The 19,932-nt window shown below is 40.1% G+C and overlaps 1 protein-coding gene across 1 annotated transcript in view; it reads left to right on the top strand.

Moving 5' to 3' along the window:
* epas1a (endothelial PAS domain protein 1a) overlaps positions 1-2,698 on the top strand; it is a 29,454-nt gene extending 26,756 nt beyond the window's left edge. Inside the window, exon 16 of the mRNA XM_072667394.1 lies at positions 454-2,698. Within this exon, the coding sequence (XP_072523495.1) occupies positions 454-605 (152 nt within the window). The 3' untranslated portion in view covers positions 606-2,698. The remainder of the gene's footprint in view (positions 1-453) is intronic.
* Positions 2,699-19,932: the final 17,234 nt, after the last annotated feature.

The following is a 19,932-nucleotide window of genomic DNA, read 5'->3' as shown; positions in this document are numbered from 1 at the left end:
TTACAACAGCTATTAACATAAATCCACCTAAGGGCATAAGGGCTTATACCATCAAGTTATCAGTAATGATTCCACTCGTTAATAAACCATAAATGTTTATGTCTGTTGTCATGAAAGGCTTATGTACACTACCTTCATTAAGGCTAGATCAGATCATGCCTTCAGCTTTAGGGAGAAGACTGCAGGGGGAGAGAGGGGGGACAATATTTTGGGCTGAAGTTTGGGTGGCTTTTCTTTGTGGTAAAAAGCCAAATCCCCCCCTCTGATGTGTGGAGCCAGAAATGATAGATGACTGGGTGATTGAGGGTTGCGCAGACACAAGAACATTGTAGAGCTGGAACTCTGCTCTGACACTAGATTAGGGAGGAGTGGCTTCATATATGTTCCTATTCAGTTTCATAATTTCATAACTCCACAAGGCATTACCATACATTTCCTTTATCTTTCCCTCAGGGATGACGAGTCGACTGCTGGCCCCATCCTTTGACTCGTTCTGCCTTATGGAGCTGACGCAGTACGACTGTGATGTGAACGTGCCGCTGCAGGGAAACCTTCACCTGCTGCATGGCAGTGATCTGCTCAAAGCTCTGGACCAGGCCACATAGACCCCAGAGCCTGAGCTACTTTGACCCAGTCACAAAACTTCTACTGTGCCTACAATCAGCATGCCTCTCTTTGAACAGCTGCCTTTTCCACTTCACATATGGTGTACATATCTGCAGTTTCATAACCCATACTAAACAGACTACAAACATACACGACACGGATGAAATGTGTATTATATTTTTATCTAAGAGTTGTTACTTGTTTATAATGTTTAGATAAGACTATGACTTTTACTGATGTCTCGTTTGTGACTCATTATGCTCATGTTCAAGAGTATTGTATTCAGTTGTTTTACTGGTGCAATTTCGCCTGTCACTACTAATGTATATGAAATCATGTTTCATATTCTTATTTCAAGTTGAATTGAAAAGCAAAAAAGCAAATCTTTTGCATTAGTGGATAGTTTTACCAAGGATTTTGGGGCAAAAAGAGATGGAATGAATTGCATCAGCAAAACATGGATGGTATACTCACATTAAGAAAGTATGTAATTGGGGCAGTTTGTAACTTTACACTCTTAACAATACATGTGCTACTATGGCAATGCCATAGAATAATTGCTATTGGTTTCAGTGAGCTGTTTAACAACCATGGCGAACCTAAAGAAAGGTCTAAAGAACCTTCTTGATCAACAAGAGGTTCTTAATATTACTCTTAATTTTACAAAAATGGATTTATATGGAACTAAAACGTGTTCTTCAATGGCATCCCTTAGTAGCACCTTCGTTTTAAGAGTGTATGTTTCTTTAAGATTGCTTTCTCAATCTCTCGTTCACATTCCCCCATCGATCCTCATGATAATGATGCTGTACGTTGCATAGCTTTCCTCCACATCCTGTGAAGCACTTTATTTCAGATAGCATTCAATGGGCCCATCAAAGAGAGACTTTGTGTTTCTGTAGACCAAATATGAAAGAAGCAATACTACATTTGACCCCAAGGTGTTGGTGGTCATTTCCTTGCATCGCCTCAACTACAGCCCACTTTAAACAGCGACAACCGAGTCCAGGTAGCTTTGTTTTGCAGTTCTCTCCAAACATCATTCAGTGTTCATCAGTGAACTTGGTACTTTCGTCTACCCCGCAGTAGACACGGAGTGGAATCTGTAGCTTTCTTTTTTGTCTGCCTTCTTAATATCGTTTAAAGAGAAATGTTGAATAGATTATATTTTATTATATTTTGTGCTGATGTATATGGCATCCGTCTGATACTGTGGCGCTCATATCTTTCTTTCGAGGTGTGTGGAATGATTTGTATGGAGGTCTAGAAGTGCTAAGGATATATGATTCTAAAAATGCGCAAATCAGTGGCATAAATTAATTACCATTATCAGTTTTCAGCTATTTTTTTTCAGCAGTTTTCCTTATGTAGCAGTTGAGAAATCTTCAAGACACGTCATTCATAAAAGGAAATAATTCAAAGTGGTGTTACATTGCGTTGACTCATGCAGCTCAACAAAGAACCAGCATGCTCGTTCTGTATTTATTTGTCTGATGATCCTGTGATGTTTCTGGGATTTTACTACACTTGTAAATGAAATGTCGCAGATGTTAAACTTCCGATTTCTTTAAATATCGTCTGTAACATTCGTCCTGTCCGAACCGCAACTCTCACGTGAAACATACACGCACACATATGCACTGCAAATGTAAATGCCAAGTATAATGAAATCAACTGCAGACAGCTCCAAATTTCAGCAGCTCTTGTAGCCGGCCAGCTACCAGTGACTAGGAGAGGGCTGTGCTGTATTGCATACGTTTTCCTGTGGCCGTGTTGAGTTGTGAAATGAGAGCACTACCTGCTCAGTCTGCCCACTGACGCAGCTCTCGGTGCACACACACACACGAGCTGGACGCAGAAATGGAAAACAGAAAAACACTATATATAGATATAGCTATATATATATCCTCCCTTCAAATGTGAAAGCTATTTTGAATTTTACATGCATTATGACTGTAAAATGTTGATGGAGCCAATATTTAACTTAAAATGTGCCAGTAGCTCAACTTCTCCGTCTATCTTTTTATTGTGCTGTGGATTTTTTTGTCTCCTTTCTTTTTTTTTTTTTTTGAGGGGGGCACATACAGTATAATCTAATGGCTGTATTGGTTAGTTCTACTGCCAGACTGCCTTTCCAATGTTCTGTGTATGTAAAAGCAGTGCTTTTTACAGGGTGTTTCTAAAAATGGACAGAGCTTGAGGTTTCCATGTTGCTGAGATTCAAAGAGTTTCCTACAATGACTTGACTCACAAAGACTGAAACTAGTGCAGTGAAACTAGGGCAATAGCCTACATAAAGTACATGCCCTATTGACTTTTTAAACTGAACCAGTCAGCAGCCTACAGCCTAAGACTCTGCTATAAAGTTGTGAAGCCTTTTCAAGCTGGCGGGTTTAAAGGAAACACAAATTCCCAGCAGGCAAAATAATACCAAATTATATATACGGTGTGTGTATGTATGTATGAATGTGTATATGTATATATATGCATATACATATACATATATATGACTGCACAACAGCAAATTATTGAAATTACTTGGAATATTTTTTGTTGCATTAACTTACATTAAAGCTTTAAAATTGAAAGTTAAGAGCATCGGCTTCTCTCTATAAATATAAACATATTAGATATACCAGGTTTTGTTGTGATGACTTTTTTTTTTTTTTTTAAATGCTGTGTGTTGTGTTTTTCCACATTTACTGACAAGGGCCCTGTTTCCCAAAAGCATCTTTTCGTTAAGATCTTAACTGGTACAGAGAATTCAGTGTTTCAGTGTTCACTGTAATGCTCCTGCCTTTTAAGATTAATTGTTAAAAGATTTGTTAAGAAGCTTTTGGGAAATCCAGCTCAGATCTATAATGAGTGTATTTTTTTGTCCTGTGAAAATGTCCATCTTGATCAGCTTTTGAAGCCTTTTATTCACATTTGCTGATTCTTTGCATATATAGATATGGGTAAAGATATTATTGACCTATTATAGTCTATTGGAACTTGTATGGGAACCAGATAGAAGATTGTATAACTGATTATTAAAGTATGTTACAAAAAAAAAAAAGCGTGTCTACTGAACTAAATACCTGTGCCTTCATTGACGTATATGATTAATATGATTAATAACTAAAACCAAAGAACACAGCACACAAATTGCAGATTAGCACACCAAGATTCCTTGGGCAAGACTCCTAATGCCACATTCCCCTGTCTAACATCACTCAAATGTAAGTTGCTCTGGATAAGTGCATCAGCCAAACGCGAAAAAAAAAAAGAAAAGAAATTATGTCCTTAAAAGGTCAGTAACCCCACTCCTTCCTTAATGGTAGGGTCAGAGTGTTTGGGCCCTACATTTCAATACTGGTTTGAACATGCCCTAATCCACTTAGCCTCCCCGTTTGCCCTCAGGGGAATCTCCCACGCCATCAAGGGCCTTTAGCAGACTTGCTTTTCAGTGCTCATGCAGTGCACTGTACTACAGTGGGACATTATGTCTGCAGCAGACTAAACAAGCCTCCATCTCATCCTGCTGTTTTCTTAAATTACAATACTACAGTCTCCTCAGCAGTACTGAAGAGTGGTCAGATGGTTTTTTAAAACCTTAGAATGTGGTGGATGAAGCGGTTTAAGACATTGCAGCAAACTGCTCTCAAGCATTCAGTTTGCTGGGCTGTAAACCTTTCCGTTGATAATTAGGCTGCTGATACAGCTTCATTAGCTACTGTGCCATCTTGCTTATTAGCAAGCTTAAGGCTACTACACCCCACAGCTCAACAACAAAAAATAAAAGGTAACACTCTTCAGTGTTAATGTCAATGTTTTAATTATTAATTAAACTTAACTTGTATGTTGCATGTCTGCCTGGTGAGAGTGTTAGCAACGTTTTTTCTATGCTATAGGCTATTCTCTGCCAGATACCAACTATATGTCCAAATGTTTGTGGACACCCCTTCTAATGAATGCATTCAGCTACTTGCACCTATTGCTGACTAGTCCCTGTAGAGAAGTACTGCCAATAAAATTAGACTCTCTGAAGCAGATATTCAAGATCCTATTGGCACCATGCCTAATACCAGGCGTGGGCTAGAGGGGTATATCTCTGGAATGATGGTGGTGCTCCATTCAACAATTCTGGGATGAGTTGGAGAGTTGGGGGATGAGGTGAGGTGGTGATCATCCAAATCCTGAACTCACTAATGCTCTTGTCACTGTATGCAATCAAACCCTCACAGCAGCGCTCCAAAATCTAGTAGAAGGCCTTAAACTCTCTGAAGCTGTTGCCATCTGCTTGGTTAAGCTTGCAGCTAGTCTTTTCAGCAGTGCACCAGTTTAAAGCCTCTACCAAAACATGTGTGTGGAGGACACCCGTCTGACAAATACACACACCTGAATCAACAACACTGTGTTTGTTCAAAGGTGAGAGATTTCCTTTGCTGTTTAGATGAAGCAGCCCAACAGAATAATATGCAGACTGCACGAAAACACTGCTGTAAACAGTGTGGTATCATTTTAGGACTCAGGGTTAATCTTAGCTGGCAGGCTAAAAAAATAGGCTTTAGCATTTATCAGTTTAAATCGTTGTTTGCTTGCTAGCTTAATTGCTTTCTAGCTAACTTTTTTGGAAATGGTATTATCATCTGTAAAATTTAATAAATGCTAACAGACACTTAATGTATAGTTAATTAGCATTTCCCCACCTAATTTTCAGGAAATGGTTTAAAATTTGCAAAATCTTTGAATGGAGACCCAGCTGCTGAAGACCATCCTGTGATTATTTTACCTGAAAGCTGTCCTGACCCCCCCTCCCAACTGGTCTGTTGCTCTTGTAGCAGGCTGTGTGTTAATTGTGTCCATTAACTTTGGAGGAGCTGTTGTAGGGGTCATTTGGGGCGTTTTCACACCTGTAGCCCATTCCTCTGGTCCGAGCTTGTGGAGCCTTTCCCCATTCGTTGCGACAAACCACGTGGGAACGTGCTCTCCGCTTATTGGTCACACCTGTCTGGGGCGGAGCAAGAAAGTAAGTACAGGAAGAAGGTCATGTGTTCTGGACTCGTTCGGATCCCTGTGCTGTTTAACATGGAGAAACAGACATGGCATTTGTTCAGAGCTGTAGTAGGTTAATTATCTGGGCTGTATACCAGGTTTACACCTGGCTATGGAAGCTGTTTAGCTCAGACGTGCAGAGTTGCTGGGTAGTTGTGTCGAATCGACGTCAGATCACGTTCTTGTTTGTTTGGGCCCAGACCGAGACCATCCCTTTTTTAAGGTGCTCGGTGTTGTGTCGGTCCGAATTTGAGTGTGATTATTGTATTCACATATGCCCAAACGAGTTGCACCAAGGGTGAAGACAAACCACGTTCTGATTTGACCAGATTAAAAAGTACAGGTGTGTAAAAAGCCCTGGGGTTAACCAGTCAGGGCTGAGTTCCCCTCACCAAAGTGAGTCTTACATGGTCGAGCAACTAAACACACTCTTTACCAAATGATCTTAATGCTACAAATAGGAAATTGGGTGCAGAATAGTACTACTTATTTGTAGTATTTGTATTGGTATTTGGCCAATATCAGCAGAAAATGCTGAATATTGGGGCAAAGTCATAATACATCTGATCTAATCCTGTAAAGAATCCATCCTGGCATGTCATACAGTCACACATAGTGATGTTATGCTGTATGTTTTGTACTGTGGTACTGTACTGTACAGTGTTTGAGTAGTTTCAGCAGTGGTTTGTTTTTTGAAATCTTGATCCACGGGCCCTTCTAAGGCCCCGGGATGACGTGATAAATCCAAGACCGCTCTGATCTCTTGTCTCTTCGCCCCCTGAGAGAGTCAAACTTTACCAGCAAACAAACGATTAGCAACAGGAAGCGCAGATGACCATATGAAAACCAAACATTGAAATATTTCATTTTTAAGTGCTTTCAGTGATAGGGGGAAAGTTATTCATAAAAACCGAAGCTCTGCTGAAAACAAGCAGCACTCAGCTGTTCCCACAGTGGAGAGGAACACATAAATCATTTGGCCTGGAATTAGACACCAATTTACCACTCATCTGTGAAGTGATTGTGAGGTGCTCTGAATACGCTGGCTAATTTTATTAAACAGGTCTTTCTGTTGTCGTAGAATTGGCAGGGCCACTGCCAGAGATTTCAGGCCCCATGAAAGGATATTAAACAGGGCCCAATAGCTGTATCATTTGTGCCAAAAAAATGCAATTGCACAATTCTGCCCTTAGAATAGGTAGTGTACTTTTAGGATCCGGGGCACCTGTATATTCAGTGTCGTATTTGACTATAAGTAAAGCTGTTCTTCAGTGTGCCTTGTCCAGAGGTTTGGACACACTAAACATCGCAAAGGCTCTGATTTTGTGCAAGCATGGACTCCTCTAAGCAACTGTCTAAAGATCTGGATGAAGAGTCAAGCGTTTTTAGCTTGTGGTTTCTACAGTGTTGAGACGTCTGTTCAGACTATCATCTATCTATCTATCATGTTTTGGGGTTTTGTTGCCCTTAGTGGCATTGGCAGTACTGCACAGGTGGAGGGAAGAATGGATTCCACAAAATACCAACAAACCCTGGAAGCAAATGTCTAACCATCTGTTAAAAGGCTGAAGGTAGAAAGAGGATAATCCTCCAAAATATACTTGGACATGGATGTCCTTAGGGGACACAGGTATCTTCTGCAAATGGAAAAGTTCTCATTAGAAGAATGACTAGAACTGGAAATGTAAAATCGAATAATCAGATTTTCTGTTATTAAAATAAATGGAAAACAAATAAGATAAAAAAGCCATAATCATCACTAAGGGTTCACACGGCGGGTAGCAGGGTGAGAGATGAAGGTGAGGAATGGAACGGAAATCACTCTCCACAATGCAAAATCTTATCATATGAATAGAAACATTTTTAAGAGGAAACTGCAACAATATGATTTGGGCTAAGCGATGTGGGTGATTTTGTTTAATATTGCCATTACGAAGTTAGTTTATATCCACCAATTGTTCGTTTGTGGCAACAGTGCATACCCTGAATCCTAATCTGATGTGCTACAGTCCTTCACACCAGTTTGAGGTCATATTGTGCAGCCAAATAACCCCACTCCACAAATGGTATATCAGAAATATCCACAATAAAATGCTACTAGGCTGAGACTTAACGTCGAAGTACACAGGCACAGTCAGGAAACCATCTAGCAGTTCTTCATCTGGTGTTATCGTTCTTAAATTGCTTATTTTTAATTGGGTGTTCGCTTTCAGTATCAGGAATATTGGCGCTGGGCTCGCTTTCTGATTGGTGCTCTTTTGAGATCAGTAAACAGAGCTGTTCTTTCTCACGAAAGCTGTGGAGCACAGCCAAGCAGGCCTATTCTCAGTGGAGCGCACAGACGTCTTCAAGAGCCTCCCAAAATGTACAGGGTCTCTGTGGCAGAGCACCATTTTCCATGTCTAAAGGGAACATGAAAATGACTGTGTCAACAACTCATACCAATCAGTGCTTTGCTTGGGTCAAATGGAAAGCTATATTTTTGTAAAAAAGACCCAAAATGATCCCATTCAGAAGTTCAGACTCCAAAGCTGAATACAGCAGTCATATCTGGAAAGGATTACTGCTAGATGGCCTTGCACTGTGTAGGTCTTAACTACTAAAAGCAATTCTTACCAGCCATTCTGATTACACACACTTCACGCATCGTTAACAGGGCCTGGATGCGTTTTCGGATCAGACATATGGTTCTAGGAAAACCTTTTAATGGAAAACTTTGACTCTTGACACGTTCAAATATCCAACACTATTATAACATGTTGTGTAAATAAAATACATACTAGAATGGGGCCATTTTTATTGCAACATCAAGTGGTTGTTGTCTTTTGGTTACTGTGTGAGGAAGGGAGGAACTTGGTTTAGCCATCATATGTGAATAGTATTGGTGTGTATAATAATATTAAATAAAATAATGGTTTTCAAATCATTGTGATGCTCCACTGACTAATATTGAGAACAGTGTCTCTCATTCCCACTTCGGCATGCTGCTAGCTAACTGCAATATGTAACTTGGTAAGCAGGCAGGACAACGCTTGAACTGTGCAATGCTGCATAATCTCATGAGTCATATTTCATATCATGAGTCATATTATGAGTTATATTTGTGTGATAAAATAATACTCTCTTCCATGTCAGTCTGTATTCTGATGGTACGCTCAGTGAAGGTTCTGTATCTCTCAGCTTGTCAGAAATATGTCAAATGCTTCCTTGAGGGGTGTCTCAAAGTGCAAATTACACTGCACAACAGTAGGGGGGAGCCCAAGAGCAAGAAACACCAGTTTCACATACTGCTGCTTTAAGCTTTTAGCATAAGTTAGTATATGTTAGCTTAAGTTATGGTGATCATATTTTGGTTGAGGAAAAAAAGACACTGCGGACATGCAGGTGTCCACCGTGGTTATGCTGTTGTTGGGGCTTCAGATAAGCATAATTGTAGGACCGTAGCAGTGTGTGTGTGTGTGTGTGTGTGTGTGTGTGTGCAGCTAGGAGGGAGTTACATATCTTTAAATTCATGCAGCTGTGTTTATGAACATTAATACATAAATACTTACTCATACCAAAACTAATAAATAGCCTTAAAAGCATATATGGCCAAATAATCTCCTTTCAGTTCTTCTTAAAATAAAATAAGGACAAATGCAAAAAAGAGAGATAACATTGTCAGTGTAACAAAATATAATAAATACATAAGTAAAATTTAAAAAACTAACTTTAAAAAGTCCAACCAAACTGATTTGTGCTCATTTACATTTCTGTGAGAGTCAGTTTGACCAATAGCTGCATGTGTGTGCAGGTACATGTAGACCAATGGTGACGATCAAAACAAATACAGACGCCAAACCAATGCAAAATACCAGAGCTTTTACATAGTTTCCATATCCGAAAAAGCAGGAAATGTCTGGGAAGAAGAGGATGTATGGTCACCCTACTTAAGTTATACTATGTTGTGCCAGAGTGTCAGTATGTTTGTTGAGATCTCAACAGACTTTTAAGCAGTAGCAAAATCAACAGCTCCCTGCTAATGTCTGCCTGTTCTGCTTCTGACTGGGATCCATAGTCAAACCTTTCCTAGTGAATATCTCTGCAGCGTGTTACTGTCAAGTCTGTTATCTTTAAGTCGGCTGAATATAGGACCTCTCTTCCATGTCCTCTTTTTGGGACCTAAAATATCTGAAATGTCAAAAAAGCAAGAATTTCTAACCTGCTCTAAATTTATTTCACTTTGACATTTGCTTTTTGCAAACCAAAAATATGTCCACCCTGATTTTTTCCTCCCAAATTTGATTCATTTCCAATTCCCACCAACTTGCTACAACTCTCCCTATCACATGATGCCACCAGCACTGGTAAAGGCTAGCGTGTGCTTCTGATATGTAAAACCAGCCAACTGCTTCTTTTCCAACTGCCACTAATTGGACATTGGGCAGCTGGTCATGCTTGAAGGAGAACACTATCCTCCAGTTCTGTTACATCAGCTAAAAGATGCTTTTGCAGGCTACCATTGTGCTTAGCGATATGGGTGGCATCCTACTCAACCGGAGAGAGTGAGGCCCCGTCAGCCAATGGATGGCTGTGCCATCACTGAAGATCTACCAATGCTTAGACAGTTGGACATAAATTGTGTTGTACAGCCAGACAAGTTCCTAATCCATGTTAATGTGTTTGCAAGTAAGCCTGATGGTGCTTCCGGGTGCATGTTAAACAGTAGGTTTCTCTACGTTCAGAGTCGCTTACCCGACTTGGTTGCGTTCATGGGGTGTGTGAGGAAAGTTTAAAAAACAAAACACAGGCCGTCGAGCTTTTAAAAAAAGTTTTTTTTCTTCTTTTTTATGGAAAATAACGAACATTTATTGTAGATATTAAAAAACTATATTACTACTAGAATTAACGCACAAATTGTAGATCATTATTTGTTGTCATACTGTTGATGAAATGTTCGGCCATGTTGGAAATAGCGCTTTGTGCTACATTGAAAATTTCACAGGATGCTCTTGTGGTGCTTCCTGATGAGAAACTCATTTTCCAATAAAATCAAAAACCACTTGAAAGCAGCATGATGCTGTTAATGGATCAGCTGGTACCACTGATAGCTGAGTTAAGGGGCTTCTTATTGTTAAATATAGTTTCACTCTTGCTTTCACTTCCTGCTGCACTTTTGGCTTGGAATCTACACCTGCTGATTCATGAAATGCATGAATGTAATTTATGAAATTAGCACAAAAAAGCTGCTGATGCCTAGTAATGTCTAGTGGGACAATGTGAAAGGTGTAGGTTGTGTCCAAATTCTGCACTACACACTAATACTTCAAGGTAAATACTATACCAATCTTAATAGTGCGGGTTTGGCAGATTAGTACACAAAATAGGCTGCATTTGTGGGATGTCTACGAAGGGCCCTTATCTTTGGAAAGGCCTTCAATGACGTAGTATAAAGAAATGCAGCACCTGGGCTGCCTAGGAACGCAGCTAGTATATGTTTTTTTTCCCCAGATGTGAGAAGCTCCTCCCTTTCAGTTTTCAATTTATATTTTTTACTGCATATTAAAACAGTATTACCAGTATTAACCTAGTATTACCTATAAGTTCACAATTGGGATGCACCCCCAGGGGAATAAATGTGTTTGACCCTTTAAACAGACTTCTGTTACCAGAGAATAGCCCCACCACTTTGTACAGAAGTCCCTGTAGTTACTGAATAATACACCTTAGTGTGTAATAAGCCTTGGATTGTTAAAGGGTTAAAAAGATGGATTGCCAACAAAAACGAGATAACACAAGATAAGGTAAAAAAAGAAAAAAAGAAAAAAAAAGAAATTGTCATTCAACCTAAACAATGTGGTGCTTCATATGGTAACAAGTAGCGTAACTGGCTGCACTCAAGTTAACGTAAAGGTTCATTAGTTCAAATCTTACGAACCATTTTTCATTTTTTCACTCTGAAAAATATGCAATATACAATAAAACACCTAAACATTGATCAAAGGACGATTAATCTTCACACTTTCTTTCAGACCTGACTTCTAAATCAAGCTGAGGCTTAACACACTGGCAGTCGTGTGACAGAGCGGACGCCGGTCTGTGGTTACGGTTGAGTACGACTTCCTGTGAGTCTACAGCGGGACTTTTTGACCTTCTCATATCAGCGTGACCCTTTCATGCCCTTGCCCAGGGCAAGTGACGGATAGGTGTGAATGTGACATAATTAGAGCTGTGATTTGTAATCTGATCAACAGGGCCTATGAGTGCTGATCTGCAAAACGCTCATTAAACCTGGAGCCTCTGTTCGAGCCGGGCTGGCTGGAGCTGACTGCAGATCAGTGTGCTGTGATGATGTCTGTCTCCGCCAGCCAGATGCACTGTTCTATACACAGAGTAAAACCACAATAACCACAGCTTCCGGCAGAGAGGCACACGACAGGAGCTTTCTCGTGGGAACTTGTTCAACTCTTTCCCTTTTGGGCCTCCCACACTTACACACTTCTGTCTATATCTAGACATGTCTCTATATTGTGTGTGTATGTGTGTGTGTGTATGTGTGACTGTCTGTCTGACAGTATATGCATGTGTGTAAATCTGAGTGTGTCTGCATGTCTGCCTGAGGTTCTTTTAGCTTTTGCATGTGAAGTGGTAAAGCATAGATAATAAGGTCACCATTTGAACAAAGCCTTTCAGTCACAAAGATCTGTATGAAACCTGATAATGGAGGCTTATGAGCTGCCAAAGTCAAAGAGTAGAGTCAGAGATCAGTGAATGGCTGCGAGCTTAATAGTAGCAATGAGAGTGGCTCCATCTAGTGGCAGATTAAAGGAAACACAGACTGCACAGGGAGAAAAGTGAGCATGGCATTTACTATACTACTGTAAGCCCAAAAGTTTGTGGACACCTGCTCATCCAACGTTTCTTCTGAAATCATGGGTCTCTATAGGGAGTATGCTACCCTTTTCCTGCAATAACAGCCTCTACTCTTATTAGAAGACTTTGCACTAGATGTTGGAACATTGCTGTGTGTGAGTCTGATTGCATTCGGTCACAAGAAACATTAGAGAGGTCAGGTAACTGGTGTTAGATGGTAAGTTCTGGATCACAAACAACACTAACTCATTCCGAAGATATTCAGTGAGGCCACCTCTCTTTAGCGAATTCTCTTCAGCTTTAAACTCCTCTAGCTGATGTTTGACCGTGATGAAATTAGGTGCATGTGCATCTACTCCAAACCTTTCAGTTTTATTGGCTGTGCTTTTCTAGTGAGATGATACCAGCCATGTGTGCACAATTACACACTTGTGTAAGGAATGGGTGCACCTTAACACCTTAAATCCTGTACAAAGCCCCACACTTCAGTTCTTCACACTCATAACTGCAGTTCTCTGTTACCAAATAATTCATATTAGTCCCTACATAATTAATAACAAGTAAGTGGTTGGTGTGGCGCAACAGATGAAACCACTAGCTGCCAGTGAGCTATTACACCATGTGGGAGACCAGGGTTCGATTCCCAGTCTGGGTGACTATGCTACGCTACACCAATATAAGTCCCTGGGCAAGACTCCTAACCCTACATTGGCCCACCTCTGTAATACAAGTCACCTTGTAAGTTGCTCTGGATAAGAGCGTCAGCTAAATGTCGTAAATGTAAATGTAAATAACAGAATAATAAACCTATAGAGTTCAAAAGGTTAAGGTACCTGATTTCACTAATTAGAGAGGTATCAAGGGATCAGGTTTGACAAAAATGCTCTATTCACAAGTCTGGACTGGATTGTTAAAGACACACCGATCAGCCATAACAATAAAACCACTTGTCTAATATTGTTTTGGTGTCTCTTAAGCCATCAAAACTGCTCTAACCCAGCAAGCAATGGACACAAGACCTCTGGAGGTGTCCTGTGGTTTCTGGCACCAAGACATTAGCAGCAGATCTCCATGGATCGCATTAATGAGCCTCAGACACCCACAACACTGTCACTGGTTCACCAGTTGTTCTACCTTTGATGATTTTTGATAGGTACTGAACGCTGCATACACAGCACAAGTCATGGCATTTTGGAGATGCGCTGACCCAGTTGTCTATCGAATCTGACCCCTGTCAAAGTGACTCAGATCCTTCCTGCTTTAAAGACATCAACTTTAACAACTAACAGTTCACTTGTTGCCTAATATGTACAGTCCACCCCTCGTCAGGTGCCATTATAACAGGACAACATTATGCAGAGGTTTTAATTTTATGGCTGATTGGTGTACTCAGACATTATCACTTTTGCTTTTGAAATCCATGGCATAATATGGCATTATTATATTATATATGGCATAATGTCCTATAACTTAGCTTCTAACACTCCTGATCTGATGTGCTGAAACGTAGAGACGTGGGCCACGGTCTGTCTGTTCATTTATCATTTACTGCTATATTTGGTGTAATATTGTGACACTGATATTAAACATTAACCACAAAGGCATCATACCCAGCCTAACCTTGACTGCAAATCAAATAACCACTGAATCAAGACAAGGCAGATTTACCCCGGCTCTCTCTGGACAAAGTACATGCTCTGTGTTTTTCAGCTCTCCTGAGTTTCACTGGTAAACTGTATGTCCTGTCCTGCAAACCTCTAGGCAGATGAGACTTGTGAGACTTTATTGTAAGCAAAGTGGTCAACAGCTGTTGGCACTGGTGGGCTTTTCAGGGGAAAGGTGCATAGCGCCTGTGAAACGCCAAATGCCTGAATATCACATGACTATGCCCCTATGTATACCCAGAGGACTTGCATATACCGAATTAGCGCATGCTTTCTGTAGTGTGGTTTCCCCATTCTGCTCTAAGGTCACTTTGAGGTCACATTGAACTCTGTATTAAACAAAAACAACTGCTGTCTGAACAAAACCAAAATGGGACCTTTTCAGGAGAAGGAAAGATAAGGGTTTTGAACATTTTATGTAAGTGCAGTACTGTGCTAAAGTTAGACTCCAAATACAATATATGTTATATATAATATAATATAATATAATATAATATAATATAAGCCTTATTGTATTGGTATTGGTAGAAAAAAAAGCTGCCGCTTTTCCTTTCTGATGCGTTCTAACATGTTTAGCTTCAGTTTGGTTCAGCTCAGGCGGTTCAGTTTGTTTTTTGAGGGAGCGGATGGTATAAGCTAGCGTTTGCCTCCCTGGTTTTCACTTTTTCATGTGCTGAGTTTGAGACCCCGTTTTGTGGACACAGGCACAGGAAAAGCTGCGGTCACAAGGTTTGGTTTCTGTAGCAACTTGTATTCCCATGTCCAGCATCTAGCGTCTGGTAGTGATGTGCTGCCCTCTAGTATCAACACCACCATCATCTTCTCTCGAAGTTGCCATACTGTTTTTTCTGGGTGAGGTCCAGCATAGATCAGGACTGTTGTAACTGTATGTAACAGTCTTGGGGTTTTGGAATTGGTGTGTTTTCCAGCTCTGCTTTGGTTTTACTGCATTTTCTTGTCAATAAGGACACAACATTGTTAGAATTTCACGGTCTGTCACTTTAATATACCATAGTTGTCTCATTATTCGAAAATTCCAGGGTAAATCTCACAGTCATGTCAGAATATTATGATCACCTCTGCTTTGTCATTATGTCAGCTTCACTCACCATACAGGAACACTTTGTAGTTCCATATTTACAGTGTGTGCTCCATCTGTTTCTCCAGCACTGCTGTGTTTACTCCACTCATACCAGCACAACACACACTAACACGCCACCACCACGCCAGTGTCACCGCAGTGCTGAGAATGACCTACTACCCAAATACTACCTGCTCTGTGGTGGTCCTGTGGGGTCCTGACTAATAAAGAACAGGGTGAAAGGAGGCTAATGACGTCTGCAGACAAAACAGATGGACTACAGTACAGTGAGAGTTTGTTCTCTGGTTAGGTCCGCACATTTGGACATATCCTCTGGTCCTGTTATGCAGTAAAGTTCACATAATGTAAAGTGCAACTGGTGTTCTTTTAAAGGTTGTAAAGTTTGCCAATGCAAATATCTGAGCAGACATGAATTAATGGTGTATATTTGCCTTAATTTTAAATGTTACAATACTTCATACTGAAACTCATAGATGTATTATAGATCATAGCTTTCATCAGTTATCATAGATTTATTATTGGGCTTCCATGTGTAAAACATGGCCAATTTTTATCTCTGCAACCCTCTCTATCTCATCTAATTCATACACGCCAGCCTAAAACTCCAGGCCTACACCATGGCAGTGAAGGCACTTTAACGGTACGTTCATAAGCGTTTCTAAATTCTCAGAAGCAGAACTGGACAGTTTCACGTGAACTGTCCTGTCCTACAGGCACGAGCTTCAGAGGAGCATGTGACTGCAGCAGAATTCGCACTCTCCCCACCTCCTCCCTCAGCCAATCAAATGGTGGGTGATGTCTGCGCACGAGCCAATGACCAGCTCACACTCCCCCCTCTCGAAACATGAGCATGATAAATGATTGCACGCCCCCACAGTGACACGCTCCTGAGCAAGGGAGCAACAGAGCAGAGAGAAGAGAGGCCAAGGCAGACTTTATGATAGCCCTCCCTGATAAAAGCACAGCTATCAGACAGAGAGAGGCCCAGAGAGTGTGCTAACTGAAGATGTGTCCTACAGTTTGCTGTATTTCTATTCTAGTGCATTTAATGTTGCAATGTAGTATACAGTATATTAATGATGAACTAGTATATGGAGTTAAAGTGTAGTGAACATAAGCTACTAAAGCCAAATCAGCGATTTCATCACAGCTTAGCTCACCTTCACTTGTGCATGACTGTAGCTTCAGCTGCCTTCGTGCACGGGCTCATAAAGCATTACCATTAGCTCAAGGTGCAATGAGAGTCAGCATTATCTTTATGGCTCTTCCTCTGTTCAGTAGGTAATGAATGAGTGGAAAAGGTGCCAAATTGTGCTCAGCACTCATCATCTCCCGTCAAGTGTATAATTACTGTACAGAAAAGTCAACTCTGTCATTCTGCAAAACGGGAGACATTGTTTAAAAGATATGTAGATATGTTCATCCCCTAAAAAACATATTTACCAACCTCAGTCACAAAAATCCTTATTAATATTATAATTCTTTATTCTGACATGTGAGCCTTATTCACAATATAATGTGACGGGGTGGTAAATTTGATCCTTAAATGGCTGCATTTCTTCGTTTAGGCTCATGTTACTGACCTGAAACATCTGCATCATTTGCTTTACAATAATAGTGTAAAACCATTTAATAAAATCATTTTTTCCCTTTGTATTTTGCGTAACAGGGTGGTTGGGTTGCGCTTGACAGACCCAGTCTAACATAAAAAAGCGTCAAATAAACAATTTAAAACAATAACAGAATTTTCTTGCTTCTCCAAAGGCTTGTCATTTAAAGTAATTTTACATCATTTTAGGACAAAACCAGTTATTGTGACTTCGGTTGGAATGGAAAATGCTCAGATGTGGTTTGACAAAAATTACCACCCTGTTATTTTACCCCAGGGCTCAAACAAGCCGCATAGCATAGTTTTCATTGTGTAACAAAAACACTCATACTTTTTTGTAAACACAATGTATGGTTGTCAGGTTAGCTTTTAGCCTAGCATCTGCTTACTTCGCCGGGTGTTTGGACAAAAGGAAAAAAGAAAAAATAGTCATTATTCAAATATACCAGGGTAAATATATGCATCTTTGCATTAATAATGTATAACATTTAAAGAAAATAAATGTATAAAATGTAGAACTAAACTGTTTGTTTCATTTAAAGCAACAGTACATTATTTATAAGCAAATCCACTTAGTGTGACAGGGTGGTAAATGTTACCTATATGGTTAACAAATGTTATGAGGTAACACTGATATGGTGATATTTTAGATGCAAATGTTGGTCAATACAGACATGTGAACATGGCAAAAAATTTACTAATAAAAAAATGATCAGAAATAGCATGTAATAGAAATAGTATTTTCTTGATATATCATGTTAAGAAGAACACTTTAATTAATAGCTTTAAGCTTTGGAAACACACTTTGGTTCATGTTTGTGCTTGATGCATCTCAACTAACATTTGGTAAGCAAATAGCACCTGTTTCGTAGAATTACTCATGTATTAAAAGAATTGTTCAGCGAAAACTTTAGTTTGGGTCTTACCTCATATAGTCAATCAGCAGCAAAGTGTCCAAAGTGTTCTTCCTGGGTTTTGTACTGGGGCTACAAGGCTAAAACACAAATAACAAAAGCTTATATCACACAAAAGAGCGCACTTACTGTACCTCTGGACACGTCAAGTTGAGCCTAAATCATACGTCTTGATTGTTCTGACGTTTGTGTACCAAAATGATTTATAATGCATTTGTAGCTGATTTTTTTCCAAGCTCAATTTATTTGTGGCATCACAAAAACACTGCATTTTTGTGATGCCACTGTTCTGGACTGTATTAGCATATCTGTATTAGATGTGCTCTTCAGCACTGGTGATATCTAATGCTTATCTTTTGGCTTTATCTTCCTGAAAACTGAGATTGTATCACTCTTTAACTCAAATAACCTAGTTCGACCTTTAACCCCAAGAACAGATGAAAGCGACTGAGACTGGCTTGCTACACTCAAGAGTGGCTTTGCTCAATGATTTATCAATGTATAATCAATGTGAACAGAAAGGTGTGAGGTATGTTACTGTGTTGTCAGTCATTAGTTGTCTTGAGCTTGTATGGGGTCCAAATGAGGAAACATTTGGCTTTAATCTTTGGTGACACTCTGAAAGACGTTTTCAGATGAGTAATTTGTGGTGAAATGTGTCCAAGATGCAGAAAAAGAGAGAGGAACAATACAAAAAAAAACCCAATACACTTCAGTACTCTTCTGTGTGGCTATCAGTTATACCATGCCAACAGCCCAGAGCCGGCCTTAACAGGTCAAATTGCTGATACTGAGGCTTGGTATCACTATTGTTCTGTTACGTGTGCACAATCAACGTGTGATGAAAAGCCTGCTGCACTGTGATCTCTAAGATTGCAAGGTTGTTCTACCTGATTTGCCTAAATGTCTCCCCTGCAGCCTGCCAGTTAATATTTGCTTATTTTCTCAACCAGACCAGGCTGCATTTGTACCAGGTTCTATAGGGATCGTTCCTATCTTATCTGCTGTGCAGAGTCCATCAGGGTAATGGAGGGTCAGTGCAAAAAAAAAAAAAAAAAAAAAAATCAGTGTCGTCAGCATAAGCAAAGCGCAATTACTGTCTACACTGTTGACTGAACACATAATTAACAGTACCAATTGTTACAAAAGAGTGTTGAGTTTTATAGTGTAGATAATAAATTAGGCTTTGCTTTGATTGGGTCTAACTAATAAACTGTGTAAATATATAGTCTATTGCAACCATTGCTGACACAGATGTACACACACACAGCTTGTGTAGTCCCTAATTAAAAAAGTATTGCCAATAGAATAGGACTCTCCGGAGCAGATAAACATGAACCTATTGGCATCATGCCTAATGTCAGGGCTAGAGGGGCTAGAGGGATATAACCCCCCTCTAGCATTGAGCTGTGGAGCAGTGGGAGAACTGTGTTCTCTGGAATAATAGAATGGTGTGTCATCCACTACTTTTGGGATGAGCTGGGGAGTTGGGGGTGAGGTAAGGTGGTGATTGTCCAACAATGCAATCAATTCCTCACAGCAATGCCCCAAAATCTAGTAGAAATTTTTTGTCCATGGACAGTAGAGACGGTTACCTCAACAAAAGCAGGATAGATTCTTTTTAATACCCTTGATTTCAGAAGAACCAATGAATTAGCAAGTGTCCCAATACTTTAGTCCATATAGTGTATAATGCTACATGTGTCTGTGTTGCAGCCAATGCATGTTGTTGACTTGTTGTTGTTGACTTGTTGACCGGATTACAATAAGCTGGATCAGCATTACTAATCTGACTGTATTACAGGATCCCTACCTGACTTCTGTTTTTGAGATGGCTTGGAAGTATGTCTTCCTCTGAGACACCAAGGCCTCTGTATCGGGCATGATTTGTACAAATAGCACACAGATATGGTGTACTTTGGTCAGTGTACAACAAAGAAGACTACAACAAGAAGGATTTCTGTGGATGGATTTCAAGCTAGAATGTGGGGCCCCTGCCTTCTTTCAACACTACAGATGTCTGTCTGTGACATTCACACCATGTAGTGTGTGGAAGACAGGTGGTAAGCGGGATTACACACTCAGCCTTGCTTCAGGGCCTCACAGCGCCTCCAGGCTATTTCCCTTATCTCTCCACATTCTGTTACA

Source organism: Salminus brasiliensis, chromosome 22, assembly GCF_030463535.1.
Source record: "Salminus brasiliensis chromosome 22, fSalBra1.hap2, whole genome shotgun sequence".
Lineage (NCBI taxonomy): Eukaryota > Metazoa > Chordata > Actinopteri > Characiformes > Bryconidae > Salminus > Salminus brasiliensis.
This window is presented reverse-complemented; position numbering and strand designations above follow the sequence as displayed.